The sequence below is a fragment of the Drosophila yakuba genome, chromosome 3L, assembly GCF_016746365.2.
Source record: "Drosophila yakuba strain Tai18E2 chromosome 3L, Prin_Dyak_Tai18E2_2.1, whole genome shotgun sequence".
In the NCBI taxonomy this organism is placed as follows: domain Eukaryota; kingdom Metazoa; phylum Arthropoda; class Insecta; order Diptera; family Drosophilidae; genus Drosophila; species Drosophila yakuba.
Window position 1 is genome coordinate 12084910 of NC_052529.2, and position 17790 is coordinate 12102699.

At 46.6% G+C, this 17790-nt stretch overlaps 3 protein-coding genes across 13 annotated transcripts; all 3 read right to left on the reverse strand.

The window, feature by feature from the left end:
* Positions 1 to 5: 5 nt before the first annotated feature.
* LOC6533821 (collagen alpha-1(IV) chain) lies at positions 6 to 7288 on the reverse strand. Of its 9 annotated transcripts, none has more exons than XM_039374947.2 (10): positions 7194 to 7288; positions 6322 to 6457; positions 6023 to 6081; positions 5851 to 5954; positions 5618 to 5782; positions 5291 to 5554; positions 2144 to 5002; positions 1544 to 2084; positions 1358 to 1483; positions 6 to 976 (listed from the first exon to the last, which is right to left on the reverse strand). In XM_039374947.2, the coding sequence occupies exons 2-10, from the start codon at positions 6391 to 6393 to the stop codon at positions 202 to 204; spliced, it is 4965 nt and encodes a 1654-aa protein (XP_039230881.1). In that variant the 5' UTR covers positions 6394 to 6457; positions 7194 to 7288; the 3' UTR covers positions 6 to 201. The 9 variants fall into 9 exon arrangements, with proteins under 9 accessions (XP_039230881.1, XP_039230883.1, XP_039230882.1 ...); XM_039374949.2 differs by having other exon boundaries at positions 2144 to 3012; positions 5185 to 5554; XM_039374948.2 differs by having other exon boundaries at positions 2144 to 4744; positions 5033 to 5554.
* Positions 7289 to 8493: 1205 nt separating this feature from the next.
* On the reverse strand, positions 8494 to 16403 carry LOC6533823 (serine-rich adhesin for platelets). 3 transcript variants are annotated; one of them, XM_039374938.2, is made up of 3 exons: positions 13271 to 16403; positions 8752 to 13168; positions 8494 to 8683 (listed from the first exon to the last, which is right to left on the reverse strand). In XM_039374938.2, exons 1-2 carry the CDS (start codon positions 16386 to 16388, stop codon positions 8754 to 8756), a joined length of 7533 nt encoding a protein of 2510 aa, XP_039230872.1. In that variant the 5' UTR covers positions 16389 to 16403; the 3' UTR covers positions 8494 to 8683; positions 8752 to 8753. The 3 variants fall into 3 exon arrangements, with proteins under 3 accessions (XP_039230872.1, XP_039230870.1, XP_039230869.1); XM_039374936.2 differs by having other exon boundaries at positions 8494 to 8680; positions 8752 to 16403; XM_039374935.2 differs by having other exon boundaries at positions 8752 to 16403.
* A 96-nt stretch (positions 16404 to 16499) lies between these two features.
* LOC26535410 (probable endochitinase) lies at positions 16500 to 17230 on the reverse strand. Its single transcript, XM_015194787.3, has 2 exons — positions 17165 to 17230; positions 16500 to 17109 (listed from the first exon to the last, which is right to left on the reverse strand). The coding sequence occupies exons 1-2, from the start codon at positions 17169 to 17171 to the stop codon at positions 16580 to 16582; spliced, it is 537 nt and encodes a 178-aa protein (XP_015050273.1). The 5' UTR covers positions 17172 to 17230; the 3' UTR covers positions 16500 to 16579.
* Between the last annotated feature and the right edge of the window lie 560 nt (positions 17231 to 17790).

Here is a 17790-nt window from a genome sequence, read left to right on the forward strand (position 1 = left end):
CGAAATATTCAAGAAATGGCAGTGAAACCTTTGTTTATTAATTGCGAAAAACACTTAAGTGTTCAAGAGCAAGCTGCGTTGAAATACAAATAGGTGTTTGTAGATGGCAGTTGGTTAAGCTATTCTAAAATTGAGCCCCTCTGGAACTGAACTACTATAATATGGGTGGGGTTGGTAAGAAGGGATGCGTATTATGCTTCCCTAGCACTTTCCATTGGTGGGCGCCTTGGGCCGGCAGATCTTGCTCCTTCCATTGGCGCCGTAGACAATGTTGCAGGAGAAGGTGAAGTAGCCGCATGTCGAGGACTTGGTGTAGTAGGTGGACTGGAAGTTCTTGTTCTCCTGCGGTGGGTTCTTGGTGTTGTCCATGCTGCCGGTCACAGACTTGGTGACGGTCACATAGCTATCGGGAGTACGCCGAATGGGCTTGTCACCCCGCACCGGACCCTCGTCGTTGGTGTGATCGGGTGTGATCTCCACTCCCTTGGAAGGATGCAGCTCCAGGGCCTTGGTGTGGAACTTCTTTTCCACATTCACGGTTCCTCGGAATCCTGGTGGTATGGCTTCGGTGGTCGAGGGCTCAGCATTGACGGTGGCCTTACCGTTCTGCTTTTGCACCACCTGATATTTTTCACCTGGCGCCGCCACTACGACTGCCTGTTGGCTTTGCGTGGGCGATGACTGCTCGTAGACCTTGGGTTTAGGTGTTGTCTCGGGCGGCTTTACTATGCTGGCCGACTTGGGGGTTTCCTCTAGCTTCACTGGCTTCTCGTTGTAGTACTCATCCTCGTCGTATTCATCCGGATCGGTTTCCTCCTCATCATCGTACTGAACGGGCTCCGGTTGCTCCGGCTTCCTCACTTCCTGCTCCGCTTCCTCCTTGGGCTTGGTGGACTTCAGTTGAGCCTCTGGCACTGAATCGGACTCATCAGTCAGCGCGGGACCACTGTAGACAGCATCAGCTCGATCAGTAACACTGGAAGTTAAGACGTTATTAAAAATAAAATGAAATAAAATTGTATCAATTTCTAATTTAAAACAAAAAGGGGGGAACTTACAAAAGCACGTACTTCCCTTTCAAGTAGTAAGTAAAAGTAGTTAGAAGTTTTTAAGGATTTATTCGTTTATGTATGCAACACAAATAACCACAGAAAATATACATACAAAAATGAATACGTTTTATCAAAGAATTGCTAGGAATTCTAGAAAGGCATGGCAGTTATAAAATCACAATAAATTGATTGAGCTAGAGCTTGAAACTTTTCCAAACCAATTTTGAACATATTTAGCCAATTTGAAAACCACAGGATCAAACGTTATCCCTGGTAAATACTACAAACATGTTAATATTACTTACGCATTCCCGTTGTTGCCAAACTGACTGATGGTATTGAAGAGTTCCCTGTTTGCTTCCCTGTAAGTAGCCACCTGCTCCTTGGTTCCCGACGCAGATTGTGCAGCACCATGGTAGGAAACACCAAAGCTGAAATGCACAACCGATAATGAAGCCATTCAGTGATCAATAATCCTATATCTCCACTACCTGGATGTTCCGTGAATTTGCGAGCTACTCTGACTAGAGTGAGTGCCAGATGAGGACGATGCCTGGCCGCCACCATTGGCTGCTGCCGGATTGGCCTCCTGGCCGGGACGGAAACCGATCTGCGCCTGGGAGGAGGTTTGCCCGGGTCCGCTCGACTGCGCGTCCGCCAGACCGCCCTTGTCATTGGCGTGCACCTCGCTCTGGCTCTGCTGGATGATGCCGCCGCTCTGGGACGAGGCCTTGGTTCCGCCGTCCTTGGCCACCTGTACCTGGGCCTGCGATTGGGCAGGACCTCCCGATCCCTGCGACTGACTCACTGCTCCATCGGCATTTCCGGTAACCTGGGCACTTGCCGCACGATCCGCATCGGACGTCATTGCACTGGCGCTAAACGTTCCGCCGGAGCTGTAAGTTCCCGACACCTGAGTCTTGGCCGTGCCTCCATTCTTCTTGCCCTGGGCACTTGCCGAGGCTTGTCCGTCGCCAATCGATGACTCGGCCTGGGAGAAGGCATCGTCAGCTCCACCGGTACCGGCAGCACCTGGAAAACGAACAATTCAAAACATTTCCTTCGATCCCTCTACCTTGATAGCCACTTACCAACTCCACCAGTGCCAACAGCACCAGGTCCACTTCCATCTGTATACCGACCTGGCGCCCCAATTTGACCTGCCTGGGTTCCGTAGCCTGGTTGTCCTACACCGCCTCCGGTCTGTCCGGGTTGCCCTCCAATGACTGCATTTTGGCCGCTGCCTCCTGGCTGTGCTCCATAGGCTGGTGACCCACCGATTCCGGGTTGACCTCCGTATCCACCTTGTCCGGCTCCGGTCTGTCCGCCAATTCCGGGTTGAGATCCATATCCCGGTTGTCCGCCAACACCAGGTTGTGCTCCGTATCCGGGTTGTACTGCTCCAGTCTGTCCGCCAACTCCTGGTTGGCTTCCATATCCGGTTTGTCCGGCTCCAGTCTGTCCGCCAATACCAGGTTGGGTTCCGTATCCGGGTTGTCCGGCTCCAGTCTGTCCACCAATACCAGGTTGGTTTCCGTATCCGGGTTGTACTGCTCCGGGCTGAGAACCAACACCTGGTTGGTTTCCATATGCGGATTGTCCGACACCGGGCTGTCCGCCAATACCAGCTTGGCTTCCGTATCCGGGCTGTCCAGATCCAGTCTGTCCACCAATACCAGGTTGGGTTCCGTATCCGGTTTGTCCAGCTCCAGTCTGTCCGCCAATACCAGGTTGGGTTCCGTATCCGGGTTGTCCAGCTGCGGTCTGTTGGCGTCCGTACCCGGGTTGTACGGCTCCGGGTTGTCCTCCAAATCCTGGCTGGACTCCGTATCCTGGTTGTCCGGCTCCGGCCTGTCCTCCAATACCAGGTTGAGTTCCGTATCCTGGTAGTCCCGCTCCGGTTTGAGCGCCAGCTCCGGGTTGGCTTCCATATCCGGGCTGTCCGGTTCCAGTCTGTCCAACAATACTAGGCAGGCCTCCGGCTCCAGTCTGTCCATCAATACCAGGTTGGGTTCCGTATCCGGGCTGCCTTCCGCCGGCTCCTACTTGTCCTACAATTCCTGGCTGAGCCCCATACCCAGGGACTCCACTAATTCCAGGCTGACCTCCATATCCTTGTCCGGTTTGTCCGCCAGTGCTGGGTTGGCTACCGTATCCGGGTTTCCCAGTAATGGGCTCGGTTATACCTCCAAAACCTGGCTGGGTTAAAAATCCAGGCGATCCACCGACTCCAGGTTGGACTCCATACCCAAGTTGTCCGGCTCCGGTTTGTCCACCAATTCCAGGTTGGGTTCCGTATGCGGGTTGCCCGGCTCCGGTCTGAGCCCCAATTCCAGGTTGGCTTCCATATCCTGTTTGTCCCGCTCCGGTCTGAGTACTGACACCTGGCTGGCTTCCATATCCGGGTTGACCGGTCTGTCCGCCAAATCCAGGTTGGGTAATGTATCCGGGTTGCACAGCTCCGCCAACTCCATGTTGACCGCCGTAGACGGGTATCCCTCCACTGTAACCGCTTTGACCCCCAGTTCCTGGCTGAGTTCCGTATCCGGGTGATCCTCCAACTTGTGGCTGGCGCACGTACCCAGGCTGACCTATTTGTCCGCCAACTCCAGGATAACCTCCATATCCGGGTTGCCCTCCAATGACGGATTGACCGCCGGATACTGGTTGGGTTCCATATCCGGGTTGTCCGGCTCCAGTCTGTCCGGCAACTCCTGGTTGGCTTCCATATCCCGGTTGTCCGGCTCCAGTCTGTCCGCCAATACCAGGTTGGGTTCCGTATCCGGGTAGTCCGGCTCCAGTCTGCCCACCAATACCAGGTTGGCTTCCATATCCAGGTTGTCCGGATCCAGTCTGTCCGCCAATACCAGGCTGGGTTCCGTATCCGGGTTGTCCGGCTCCAGTCTGTCCGCCAATACCAGGTTGGGTTCCGTATCCGGGTTGTCCGGCTCCAGTCTGTCCGCCAATACCAGGTTGCGCTCCGAATCCGGGTTGTCCGGCTCCAGTCTGTCCGCCAACTCCGGGTTGTCCGGCTCCAGTCTGTCCGCCAACTCCTGGTTGGCTTCCATATCCGGGTTGTCCGGCTCCAGTCTGTCCGCCAATACCAGGTTGGGTTCCGTATCCGGGTTGTCCGGCTCCAGTCTGTCCGCCAATACCAGGTTGCGCTCCGAATCCGGGTTGTCCGGCTCCAGTCTGTCCGCCAACTCCTGGTTGGCTTCCATATCCGGGTTGTCCGGCTCCAGTCTGTCCGCCAATACCAGTTTGGGTTCCGTATCCGGGTTGTCCGGCTACATTCTGTCCGGCAACTCCTGGTTGGCTTCCATATCCAGGTTGTCCGGCTCCAGTCTGTCCGCCAACTCCTGGTTGGCTTCCATATCCGGGTTGCCCGGCTCCAGTCTGTCCGGCAATACCAGGTTGGCTTCCATATCCGGGTTGTCCGGCTCCAGTCTGTCCGCCAATACCAGGTTGGCTTCCATATCCGGGCTGTTGGGCTCCAGGCTGTCCGCCAATGCCAGGTTGGGTTCCGTATCCGGGTTGTCCGGCTCCAGTCTGTCCGCCAACTCCGGGTTGTCCGGCTCCAGTCTGTCCGCCAACTCCTGGTTGGCTTCCATATCCGGGTTGTCCCGCTCCAGTCTGTCCGCCAACTCCTGGTTGGCTTCCATATCCGGGTTGTCCGGCTCCAGTCTGTCCGCCAACTCCTGGTTGGCTTCCATATCCGGGTTGCCCGGCTCCAGTCTGTCCGCCAATACCAGGTTGGCTTCCATATCCGGGTTGTCCGCCTCCAGTCTGTCCGCCAATGCCAGGTTGGCTTCCGTATCCGGGTTGTCCGGCTCCAGTCTGTCCGCCAATACCAGGTTGGGTTCCGTATCCGGGTTGTCCGGCTCCAGTCTGTCCGCCAATACCAGGTTGCGCTCCGAATCCGGGTTGTCCGGCTCCAGTCTGTCCGCCAACTTCGGGTTGTCCGGCTCCAGTCTGTCCACCAACTCCTGGTTGGCTTCCATATCCGGGTTGTCCGGCTCCAGTCTGTCCGCCAATACCAGGTTGGCTTCCATATCCGGGTTGTCCGCCTCCAGTCTGTCCGCCAATGCCAGGTTGGCTTCCGTATCCGGGTTGTCCGGCTCCAGTCTGTCCGCCAATACCAGGTTGGGTTCCGTATCCGGGTTGTCCGGCTACATTCTGTCCGGCAACTCCTGGTTGGCTTCCATATCCGGGTTGTCCGGCTCCATTCTGTCCGGCAACTCCTGGTTGGCTTCCATATCCGGGTTGTCCGGCTCCAGTCTGTCCGGCAACTCCTGGCTGGCTTCCATATCCGGGTTGTCCGGCTCCAGTCTGTCCACCAATACCAGGCTGGCTTCCATATCCGGGTAGTCCGGCTCCAGTCTGTCCGCCACTACTAGGTTGGTTTATCTGGCTCTCTCCAGGTCGTGTTTGCCCACCCGGAAGACCTCCGATTCCTGGCTGACCTCCGAATCCTTGCTGACCACCAAGACCTCCTTGCACACCTGTATTAGGTATTAGAAAATAAAAACATGAACCGCATAAAGTTTTGGTCATATACGACTTACCTCCCCCGGGTAAGCTTATTATAGCATCGGGTCTACCGACCACTCCGGATCCGCTGGCATCCAGAATTCTGCCTGCAGAAGGGTAATCCGTTTGGTAGCCAGAACATCCATTGCAGTCCCCTGATGAAAACTGGCTCTGAGCCTGACCCATTCCATGGGTGCCAGCTGAAAGAGGTTTAGGACAATAGATCAATAGATAAAGTGCTAATGGAACTCATCTGAGCCGTACTTACAGACAGTTGAGCGAGATCCATTTTCCGTGGCCTCTGCCTCGGCCTTTCCATCCTCCTCCGGCTTACCGAAATTTAAGTACTGAGACTGGGTTTGTCCCCTTGAACTGGGAAGAAAAGTGGAAAGGGTTTTTTACTTTTCAACATTTTTACAAAATAAAATTAAATAACTTACTAGCCTCTGCCGGCTCTCTTCTCCCGCTGCAAGTCGCTCAGACTAGAAACCTCATTTTCCTGAAAGTAAGGTAATACATCGATTTAAATTCAATGCTAATGTCAATCTAATCTTTATTCATTCAAAGGGTCTTTGCAAGTGTGCCCGATTAGATGCTGCTTGTAAGAACTGACCTTGGTCAAATTATTTCTTATCGCCTAGTTTTCGAACCGAGTTCATTTACATTACACTACTCTAGTTCCATTCAAACACAGAAGCACCAATTCTGGGCGCTATTCATTAACAATTCGGAAACTTACGATGACAGCTCCATTTACGCATGCCACGTAAAGCACGGCGCCAAGTAGCAGGCCCAAGCGAAAGGGCAACATTTCAATAAATTAAACCCTGAATCCAATTGAAATGCGTCGACGTCGCGGCAACACAACCAGCAAACTGTAAGATGAAATTGAATTGAATTCTATTATCAATACACCATATAGATGCGTGTTATTATTAGTTTATACTCCTTCTCTCTGTTTCTTGTCCGTCACTTTCAGGGGTTATCACTTTTCTTTCGAATGAGCACGCACGCTGTGCTGTTCGATGCCAAAAAAAAGGCCATCGATCTTGAGTTATAATTCAGACTTGTGAATGATGTAATCGCTAAGGCTGATTAGTCTTAGTTTTGATTTATAGTTTTTGACACGAACGTATCCGTTCTTGAAAAATACACGCTTTAAAAACAAGTCACAGAAGCACTTTACACTTCGAAAGGATAATAGCACTAGTATCCTGACAACTATAAGTTCTTACAGGAGTGCATATATTTTTGTATAGAAATGTTTAATATATTATGGGTCTACACACATAATTGTTTTACAACTTGTATGATTTCCATTGACTTATACAACATTCACAACTAGCACGTATTGTATATGTTCACTTTTTGTTCTTTGAGAACTTTAACTAAGAAAAGAAGCCTGGTACATCATTTGATTTTAATTTCACTGCATATTTTCCCATAACAAGAGGTTCACGTTTTTCTTTTATGAAAACAAATTTTAAAAGTGATAGTCCGTGTCGCACTGCACAATAGATAGGATGCTTCATTTTTTTCACAAATCCCTTGTCCTTGGCAGCTTTTTTTGTCGGTGTCCTTGATTCGTTGGCTTAAATCCTAGGCACATACTTTTTCGGCTGCGTGTTCTAGGAATCCAAGGGAGATTTTCCGATTTGCTTCCGATCGCGACAACTGCTGGATTGCGAATAACGCTGGGCTGTGCGAGCATCAAAACTCTAGAGCTTGAGCAGAACTCAAATTCATTGAAGGCGAGCAATTTCCAATACATTTGCATTTGGCCAGCATGAATATTTATGGAGGATCCACACCAGCGCAGAGTGCTGGTATCTGTGAGACGGATCAGGGCACTTGGAGCCCCGAGCTGGGAGCTCGTCGCCAGTGCTATTCATTCGAGTGTCTATTCCATTACGTATCAGCGCTTTGATCGTGTCAATCGATCACTTGGTCGCCTGGCGATGGAAGGGGAGGCGCTGACGTTCCCCTCGACAAATGAGTTTCTATGGGCATTACAACATCGTAGTCTATGCCAACGGATGGGGGACTCTTTTGACCCATTTTAAGGAAATGTGCTGGCATTTATTAGCATATAAAGATACGCAATTGTATATCTCTTGGATACATTTCAAGTGTGTCCCCGCCCACACTCATTCACTTGACTTGTTGTGGTCTCTTTGCATCTTTGCATCTGGTGAAGGCTTAATCGATTGGGCTTTCGATTTCCCAAGCCACTTATTTATTTTTACAAACCAAAAATTGGCGGAAGTAATTTAATCAGATAACCTTTGAGTCTAATTATTTGCTTTCGCTTTCTGGTAAGACTACCCATCGTCATATCTATATATAGAGCAGTCTCTACCAGCCCCCATTCAATGTTGAGTTCGGCTTTATTCCCTTATCTGCTGAAAGCTTCTATGAAACCATGTGTTTAAATTGAACTGAAGCATTAAATTTTCAATTTTTAAATACCCATCGTTTGTATGGGGTGTGTTTCAAGGCTAGTAATATTTTTAATTGAAACCTAGATTGATAAGATCTACAAAAAAGGCCTACGAACTGTGGAAAGCAAATAAGCCGGCTAAAGTGTACCCATTACTTATTTTACTATATACAATTGCAATTAAAATTTTCTTTAACCTTGTTTTCCAGATCTTTTAATGGGAATAAAGTGTCCTAAAATTTGTATAGCATTGTAAAAAGAATTTATATTAAAAGCAATTTCTTTACCACCATAAGATGAATTTGAGAATACCTTTTGTTTCTATATCAATGGGTACTCTATTACCAAAGTGCCTCAGTCTATTGAAATAAATTTGCATGCATCCACAAAAGATCTATTTAGATCATCTCAAAATAACGCAAGTAAAATAAACATGTTATTGAATTTGTTTTTTTAATACAACAATACGAATTTAACATTGAGCTTCTTTATTGGGCATTCTTTTTATTAATAATTTTGCTAAGATTATAAAATCGATTGGTAATTTCAATAGAATAAATAAATTGGTTATAATTGCTATTATTTTTGCCTCCTTTTCATGTTATTGATTACATAAATATTGTGTTTGGAAGATCCACTGAAGAATGCCCTTGCACTGCTTCTGAAAGATAAAGTATCGTTATGTATTATCAATATCAATAAAATATTTAAAAATTTTAATAGGCTTACTTTTATGTGCAGAACCGCTTGGACTTTTCGCAAACTTGACTAATGGGATTCCAGTAAAGTCCTGAATTACAGCTCATGACGACACCTCTCAAGCCAAAGCACTTGACGTATTTAGAGCAATCGCTTTGAAAAACTTCAAAATTCATGCCCACTGCGCAAGAAATCGATTGCGCCGCCCGAAGATCTGTGCAGTATTTATTTGACCAATCACACGACTTTATCTCCGGGTTCCAGTACAGAGGATCTGGACACTTCCGCTCTAATGCCTGGCCATTACTGCACTGCAAATACATGGTACAGTCCGTTGGATGAGCAAGGAAATCCACTCCAGGGCCGCAGACCTTCTCCTCTGGATTTGAATTTTCACTGTCGTTGTAGCAAACACTTGGGTCTCCACTGCAAGCGAATTTCGTATAGTCCCAATAGAGATTAGCTGGACACTCCATAATTAGTTCATATCCGTTGCTACACTGAACATATTTATGACAATTAGTTGGGTGGGGTAAATATTGATATCCGCTACTGCAAGACAGTGGTGGCACATTGGAAGTTGTGGTTTCAGGGAGAGAAGTTGATGAGGTTTCTAAAGTTGTGGAACTTGAAGAAGATGGAATCGGACTACTTGTAGTATCGTATACTGGTGTGGAACTTGTGTCAGGTATGGTTGTACTCTCTCCAGGTTTGTTTTCCGCTGTAGTGGATTCTTGTCCTGCAGTACTGTTTTCACCAGGTGACAAAGTAGTGCTTTCCTTGGGAATATTCGTCGTAGTCACAACTGTGCTACTTTCATCTGGATACGGTGTTGAACTCCCTATAGTGGTACCGTCTACTGTCGTGCTTTCCGTGGGGCTATTTGTAGTATGCTCACTACCTGTGCTAGTATCTTCCGGAGATGGCGTGGAATACTCTATGGTGGTGCTCTCCATAGATCCAGGAGTAGTTGTTTCGACTGGAACACTTGGGACATCCTTCGTTGTATCCTGGGCGATAGTAGTAGATGTTTCAGGAATTGGTGTTGAATCTTCCCCGGTAGTATCATCCTCCGGTTTATCGGAAGTCGTCTCGGTTGCAAGAGTCGTGTCTTCTTTAATCGTAGTGCTTTCTTCAGGATCATTCGTTGTGTCCTGGGCGATAGTAGTCGATTCCTCAGGAATCGGTGTAGAGTCTTCTACGGTGGTTGTGTCTTTCTCAGTCGTAGTGCTTTCTTCAGGATCATTCGTTGTTTCCTGGGCGATAGTAGTCGATTCCTCAGGAAAAGGTGTAGAATCTTCTACGGTGGTCGTGTCTTCCTCAATCGTAGTGCTTTCTTCAGGATCATTCGTTGTGTCTTGGGCGATAGTAGTAGATTCCTCAGGAATCGGTGTAGAATCTTCTACGGTGGTTGTGTCTTCCTCAGTCGTAGTGCTTTCTTCAGGATCATTCGTTGTTTCCTGGGCGATAGTAGTCGATTCTTCAGGAATAGGTGTAGAATCTTCTACGGTGGTCGTGTCTTCCTCAATCGTAGTACTTTCTTCAGGATCATTAGTTGTGTCCTGTGCGATAGTAGTAGATTCCTCAGGAATCGGTGTTGAATCTTCTACGGTGGTCGTGTCTTCCTCAATCGTAGTGCTTTCTTCAGGATCATTCGTTGTTTCCTGGGCGATAGTAGTCGATTCTTCAGGAATACGTGTAGAATCTTCTACGGTGGTCGTGTCTTCCTCAATCGTAGTGCTTTCTTCAGGATTAGTTGTGTCCTGGGCGATTGTAGTCGATTCCTCAGGAATAGGTGTTGAATCTTCTACGGTAGTCGTGTCTTCCTCAATCGTAGTGCTTTCTTCAGGATCATTCGTTGTGTCCTGGGCGATAGTAGTAGATTCCTCAGGAATCGGTGTAGAATCTTCTACGGTGGTTGTGTCTTCCTCAGTCATAGTGCTTTCTTCAGGATCATTCGTTGTGTCCTGGGCGATAGTAGTAGATTCCTCAGGAATAGGTGTTGAATCTTCTACGGTGGTCGTGTCTTCCTCAATCGTAGTGCTTTCTTCAGGATCATTCGTTGTGTCCTGGGCGATTGTAGTCGATTCCTCAGGAATAGGTGTTGAATCTTCTACGGTAGTCGTGTCTTCCTCAATCGTAGTGCTTTCTTCAGTATCATTCGTTGTGTCCTGGGCGATTGTAGTCGATTCCGCAGGAATAGGTGTTGAATCTTCTACGGTAGTCGTGTCTTCCTCAATCGTAGTGCTTTCTTCAGGATCATTCGTTGTGTCCTGGGCGATAGTAGTAGATTCCTCAGGAATAGGTGTTGAATCTTCTACGGTAGTCGTGTCTTCCTCAATCGTAGTGCTTTCTTCAGGATCATTCGTTGTGTCCTGGGCGATTGTAGTCGATTCCTCAGGAATAGGTGTAGAATCTTCTACGGTGGTCGTGTCTTCCTCAATCGTAGTGCTTTCTTCAGGATTAGTTGTGTCCTGGGCGATTGTAGTCGATTCCTCAGGAATAGGTGTTGAATCTTCTACGGTAGTCGTGTCTTCCTCAATCGTAGTGCTTTCTTCAGAATCATTCGTTGTGTCCTGGGCGATAGTAGTAGATTCCTCAGGAATAGGTGTTGAATCTTCTACGGTGGTCGTGCCTTCCTCAATCGTAGTGCTTTCTTCAGGATCATTCGTTGTTTCCTGGGCGATAGTAGTCGATTCTTCAGGAATAGGTGTAGAATCTTCTACGGTAGTCGTGTCTTCCTCAATCGTAGTGCTTTCTTCAGAATCATTCGTTGTGTCCTGGGCGATTGTAGTCGATTCCTCAGGAATAGGTGTTGAATCTTCTACGGTGGTCGTGTCTTCCTCAATCGTAGTGCTTTCTTCAGGATCATTCGTTGTGTCCTGGGCGATTGTAGTCGATTCCTCAGGAATAGGTGTTGAATCTTCTACGGTAGTCGTGTCTTCCTCAATCGTAGTGCTTTCTTCAGGATCTCTAGTTGTGTCCTGGGTGATAGTAGTAGATTCCTCAGGAATATGTGTAGAATCTTCTACGGTGGTCGTGTCTTCCTCAATCGTAGTGCTTTCTTCAGGATTAGTTGTGTCCTGGGCGATTGTAGTCGATTCCTCAGGAATAGGTGTAGAATCTTCTACGGTGGTTGTGTCTTCCTCAGTCGTAGTGCTTTCTTCAGGATCATTCGTTGTGTCCTGGGCGATAGTAGTAGATTCCTCAGGAATAGGTGTTGAATCTTCTACGGTGGTCGTGTCTTCCTCAATCGTAGTGCTTTCTTCAGGATCATTCGTTGTGTCCTGGGCGATTGTAGTCGATTCCTCAGGAATAGGTGTTGAATCTTCTACGGTAGTCGTGTCTTCCTCAATCGTAGTGCTTTCTTCAGGATCATTCGTTGTGTCCTGGGCGATTGTAGTCGATTCCGCAGGAATAGGTGTTGAATCTTCTACGGTAGTCGTGTCTTCCTCAATCGTAGTGCTTTCTTCAGGATCATTCGTTGTGTCCTGGGCGATAGTAGTAGATTCCTCAGGAATAGGTGTTGAATCTTCTACGGTGGTCGTGTCTTCCTCAATCGTAGTGCTTTCTTCAGGATCATTCGATGTGTCCTGGGCGATAGTAGTAGATTCCTCAGGAATAGGTGTTGAATCTTCTACGGTGGTCGTGTCTTCCTCAATCGTAGTGCTTTCTTCAGGATCATTCGTTGTGTCCTGGGCGATAGTAGTAGATTCCTCAGGAATAGGTGTTGAATCTTCTACGGTAGTCGTGTCTTCCTCAATCGTAGTGCTTTCTTCAGGATCATTCGTTGTGTCCTGGGCGATTGTAGTCGATTCCTCAGGAATAGGTGTAGAATCTTCTACGGTGGTCGTGTCTTCCTCAATCGTAGTGCTTTCTTCAGGATTAGTTGTGTCCTGGGCGATTGTAGTCGATTCCTCAGGAATAGGTGTTGAATCTTCTACGGTAGTCGTGTCTTCCTCAATCGTAGTGCTTTCTTCAGAATCATTCGTTGTGTCCTGGGCGATAGTAGTAGATTCCTCAGGAATAGGTGTTGAATCTTCTACGGTGGTCGTGTCTTCCTCAATCGTAGTGCTTTCTTCAGGATCATTCGTTGTTTCCTGGGCGATAGTAGTCGATTCTTCAGGAATAGGTGTAGAATCTTCTACGGTAGTCGTGTCTTCCTCAATCGTAGTGCTTTCTTCAGAATCATTCGTTGTGTCCTGGGCGATTGTAGTCGATTCCTCAGGAATAGGTGTTGAATCTTCTACGGTGGTCGTGTCTTCCTCAATCGTAGTGCTTTCTTCAGGATCATTCGTTGTTTCCTGGGCGATAGTAGTCGATTCTTCAGGAATAGGTGTAGAATCTTCTACGGTAGTCGTGTCTTCCTCAATCGTAGTGCTTTCTTCAGAATCATTCGTTGTGTCCTGGGCGATTGTAGTCGATTCCTCAGGAATAGGTGTTGAATCTTCTACGGTGGTCGTGTCTTCCTCAATCGTAGTGCTCTCTTCAGGATCATTCGTTGTGTCCTGGGCGATTGTAGTCGATTCCTCAGGAATAGGTGTTGAATCTTCTACGGTAGTCGTGTCTTCCTCAATCGTAGTGCTTTCTTCAGGATCTCTAGTTGTGTCCTGGGTGATAGTAGTAGATTCCTCAGGAATATGTGTAGAATCTTCTACGGTGGTCGTGTCTTCCTCAATCGTAGTGCTTTCTTCAGGATTAGTTGTGTCCTGGGCGATTGTAGTCGATTCCTCAGGAATAGGTGTAGAATCTTCTACGGTGGTTGTGTCTTCCTCAGTCGTAGTGCTTTCTTCAGGATCATTCGTTGTGTCCTGGGCGATAGTAGTAGATTCCTCAGGAATAGGTGTTGAATCTTCTACGGTGGTCGTGTCTTCCTCAATCGTAGTGCTTTCTTCAGGATCATTCGTTGTGTCCTGGGCGATTGTAGTCGATTCCTCAGGAATAGGTGTTGAATCTTCTACGGTAGTCGTGTCTTCCTCAATCGTAGTGCTTTCTTCAGGATCATTCGTTGTGTCCTGGGCGATTGTAGTCGATTCCGCAGGAATAGGTGTTGAATCTTCTACGGTAGTCGTGTCTTCCTCAATCGTAGTGCTTTCTTCAGGATCATTCGTTGTGTCCTGGGCGATAGTAGTAGATTCCTCAGGAATAGGTGTTGAATCTTCTACGGTGGTCGTGTCTTCCTCAATCGTAGTGCTTTCTTCAGGATCATTCGATGTGTCCTGGGCGATAGTAGTAGATTCCTCAGGAATAGGTGTTGAATCTTCTACGGTGGTCGTGTCTTCCTCAATCGTAGTGCTTTCTTCAGGATCATTCGTTGTGTCCTGGGCGATAGTAGTAGATTCCTCAGGAATAGGTGTTGAATCTTCTACGGTAGTCGTGTCTTCCTCAATCGTAGTGCTTTCTTCAGGATCATTCGTTGTGTCCTGGGCGATTGTAGTCGATTCCTCAGGAATAGGTGTAGAATCTTCTACGGTGGTCGTGTCTTCCTCAATCGTAGTGCTTTCTTCAGGATTAGTTGTGTCCTGGGCGATTGTAGTCGATTCCTCAGGAATAGGTGTTGAATCTTCTACGGTAGTCGTGTCTTCCTCAATCGTAGTGCTTTCTTCAGAATCATTCGTTGTGTCCTGGGCGATAGTAGTAGATTCCTCAGGAATAGGTGTTGAATCTTCTACGGTGGTCGTGTCTTCCTCAATCGTAGTGCTTTCTTCAGGATCATTCGTTGTTTCCTGGGCGATAGTAGTCGATTCTTCAGGAATAGGTGTAGAATCTTCTACGGTAGTCGTGTCTTCCTCAATCGTAGTGCTTTCTTCAGAATCATTCGTTGTGTCCTGGGCGATTGTAGTCGATTCCTCAGGAATAGGTGTTGAATCTTCTACGGTGGTCGTGTCTTCCTCAATCGTAGTGCTTTCTTCAGGATCATTCGTTGTGTCCTGGGCGATTGTAGTCGATTCCTCAGGAATAGGTGTTGAATCTTCTACGGTAGTCGTGTCTTCCTCAATCGTAGTGCTTTCTTCAGGATCTCTAGTTGTGTCCTGGGTGATAGTAGTAGATTCCTCAGGAATATGTGTAGAATCTTCTACGGTGGTCGTGTCTTCCTCAATCGTAGTGCTTTCTTCAGGATTAGTTGTGTCCTGGGCGATTGTAGTCGATTCCTCAGGAATAGGTGTTGAATCTTCTACGGTAGTCGTGTCTTCCTCAATCGTAGTGCTTTCTTCAGGATCATTTGTTGTGTCCTGGGCGATTGTAGTCGATTCCTCAGGAATAGGTGTAGAATCTTCTACGGTGGTTGTGTCTTCCTCAGTCGTAGTGCTTTCTTCAGGATCATTCGTTGTGTCCTGGGCGATAGTAGTAGATTCCTCAGGAATAGGTGTTGAATCTTCTACGGTGGTCGTGTCTTCCTCAATCGTAGTGCTTTCTTCAGGATCATTCGTTGTGTCCTGGGCGATTGTAGTCGATTCCTCAGGAATAGGTGTTGAATCTTCTACGGTAGTCGTGTCTTCCTCAATCGTAGTGCTTTCTTCAGGATCATTCGTTGTGTCCTGGGCGATTGTAGTAGATTCCGCAGGAATAGGTGTTGAATCTTCTACGGTAGTCGTGTCTTCCTCAATCGTAGTGCTTTCTTCAGGATCATTCGTTGTGTCCTGGGCGATAGTAGTAGATTCCTCAGGAATAGGTGTTGAATCTTCTACGGTGGTCGTGTCTTCCTCAATCGTAGTGCTTTCTTCAGGATTAGTTGTGTCCTGGGCGATTGTAGTCGATTCCTCAGGAATAGGTGTTGAATCTTCTACGGTAGTCGTGTCTTCCTCAATCGTAGTGCTTTCTTCAGGATCATTCGTTGTGTCCTGGGCGATAGTAGTAGATTCCTCAGGAATAGGTGTTGAATCTTCTACGGTGGTCGTGTCTTCCTCAATCGTAGTTCTTTCTTCAGGATCATTCGTTGTATCCTGGGCGATAGTAGTAGATTCCTCAGGAATAGGTGTTGAATCTTCTACGGTGGTCGTGTCATTCTCAACCGTAGTGCTTCCTTTAGGATCATTAGTTGTGTCCTCTGCGATTGTAGTAGATTCCTCCGGAATCGATGTTGTATCTTTTACGGTGGTCGTGGGTTCCACAATTGTAGTATTTTCTTCAGGACCATTCGTTGTGTCCTGGGCGATAGTAGTAGATTCCTTTGGAATTGGTGTTGAATCTTCTACGGTGGTATCATCCCCAGGTTTATCGGTAGTTGACTCGATGGCAAAAGTTGTTGAATCTTGATATCTTGCACCATCTGATAGTGTTATTATACCCGAAGTAACATTTCTAGTACCTTCTACTTTGAGCGGCAGCGATTTGTTTTTTGTTAGATCGGTTATATTTTTTTGATAGTGGTATGGTGCGCCAATTTCCTGCTTTGAAGCCGTATCATCGTTTTTGTGTAAAGGGTAGTGGCTAATTTTTTCACTTGTGTGAGCTTTATTCAACTGAGTATCACTATCGAATTGATGGCTTAGTTTTTGTAAAGCCTGTTGATCTTCCGTTTTTGCGTGCACTGTTTTTGTAAGTACTATTGTCAACACAACGCATAAAATTAAACTCTTAAACTCTTTATTCTTCATCACTACCGATTTACGTTCGAGTTGCACAGAAGCATTAGGTGAAATGATACCTGTGCTTTGTGCACTCATATTTATAACCCCAATTGAAGCTCATTCCACATCTTATCTGATCTTTTTCGCGAAGTCCGCTATCTTTAAGAGGAATTCAATTGTATTGCCGTCTGGTGAAAACCAATTACGTTGTATTGCTCTTTCTTTATTTTGCTAAGTATTAATGTACATTTTTGGTTATTACAAAATACTTCCTCGTCAATTGGCGGTTATTGCACCTGGTGTGAACCCGTAAACTCAATCGTATTATCGCAGGTATAGTCACACGATTGAAGAGGTTGGCTCCAGTACAAGCCACCCGGGCAGCTCAGTTTAAACCCAATGTTGTAGACACACTGGATGAATTTGGTGCAGTCCGGTAGATAGGGCAAAAATGGTAGGCCGGATGCGCAATTCAAGGTCGGTGCTTCGGTGGACTCGTTTTCGTCATCGACACAATGCAAAGAGTCCCAGCTGCAAACATTCAGCTCCCGATCCCAATAGAGGCCGTCCGGACATATTTTCAAAATTCCCACACCGTACAGGCATTGATAATACTCTCTACAGTCGGGTGCTGGGAGAAACAGATCTTCATCAGAACATAGGACTGGAGGTGGTAGTGTTGTGGCTGGAATCTCCGTAGTATCCTCCACAATGGTGGATTCCTCTGTTGTTAGATCAGTAGTGGTATCTTCTCCAGACGTGCTGTTTCCACTTACAAGGAGTGCAAACAATCCAAGCAATCCAACAATCTGAAAACCTTAAGGAAATTACGATATTGGTTTTCAGTTCAGGGTGTGAAAAAACTGAGCTACCTCTCATGGTTTTAAATCACTAGTTCTCACAAAGTACAACTTCTTACTAAGGTACAGTGCTTATATAGCATATTACAAACCTTTATACTGCGGCAATTTTCTTGTTTATCGTTGCAATCTACTTTATTTACACGTGTATTGATAGTCATGTCATACTAAATCAGCTTTACGTCCTGTGATTAATATATTGCCTGCCCTTTTTTCTAAAAATGGTGAATCGAAAGGAATATTCTCTTTGCACCACACGCTATAGAAATTTTATTAGTATTTTTAAATATATTTTATTTATGCAAGCTTATTATAAGTTAACCCTATTGTTCTTAATTGGTAGGATACTAAAAAATTATCCACAATAAATTTATTGTTGTTATTATTGCAAAGTATTAACGTGTCGATTCTTAGGTATTAACTTGTCGATTCGTAATTAGTGCGCCTTATCAGTATTGGCCATTCTTAACTACTAACACTGGAGCAATAAGTTTTCTAGGAATATAATACTTCTGTCCTAGTTACTTTAAGTGCATCCGGAAACATATAAACTGCGATTCGCAAACAGTTTACAACCACTGTATTTAATTTGTAGTTTCCCTTAGATGTACTTTAAATTTTTGTTTTTGACTTGCGCG

Excerpts from the sequence above, each read along its gene's own strand:
- LOC6533821 (XM_039374940.2), bottom strand. The coding sequence starts at position 6,393 with ATGTTGCCCTTTCGCTTGGGCCTGCTACTTGGCGCCGTGCTTTACGTG. Across the intron at positions 5,555-5,617 it reads AATAAGCTTACCCGGGGGAG|GTGTGCAAGGAGGTCTTGGT; the intron begins GTAAGTCGTATA and ends TACCTAATACAG. Across the intron at positions 1,484-1,543 it reads CAAATTCACGGAACATCCAG|CTTTGGTGTTTCCTACCATG; the intron begins GTAGTGGAGATA and ends TGTGCATTTCAG.
- LOC6533823 (XM_039374936.2), bottom strand. The coding sequence starts at position 16,388 with ATGAGTGCACAAAGCACAGGTATCATTTCACCTAATGCTTCTGTGCAA.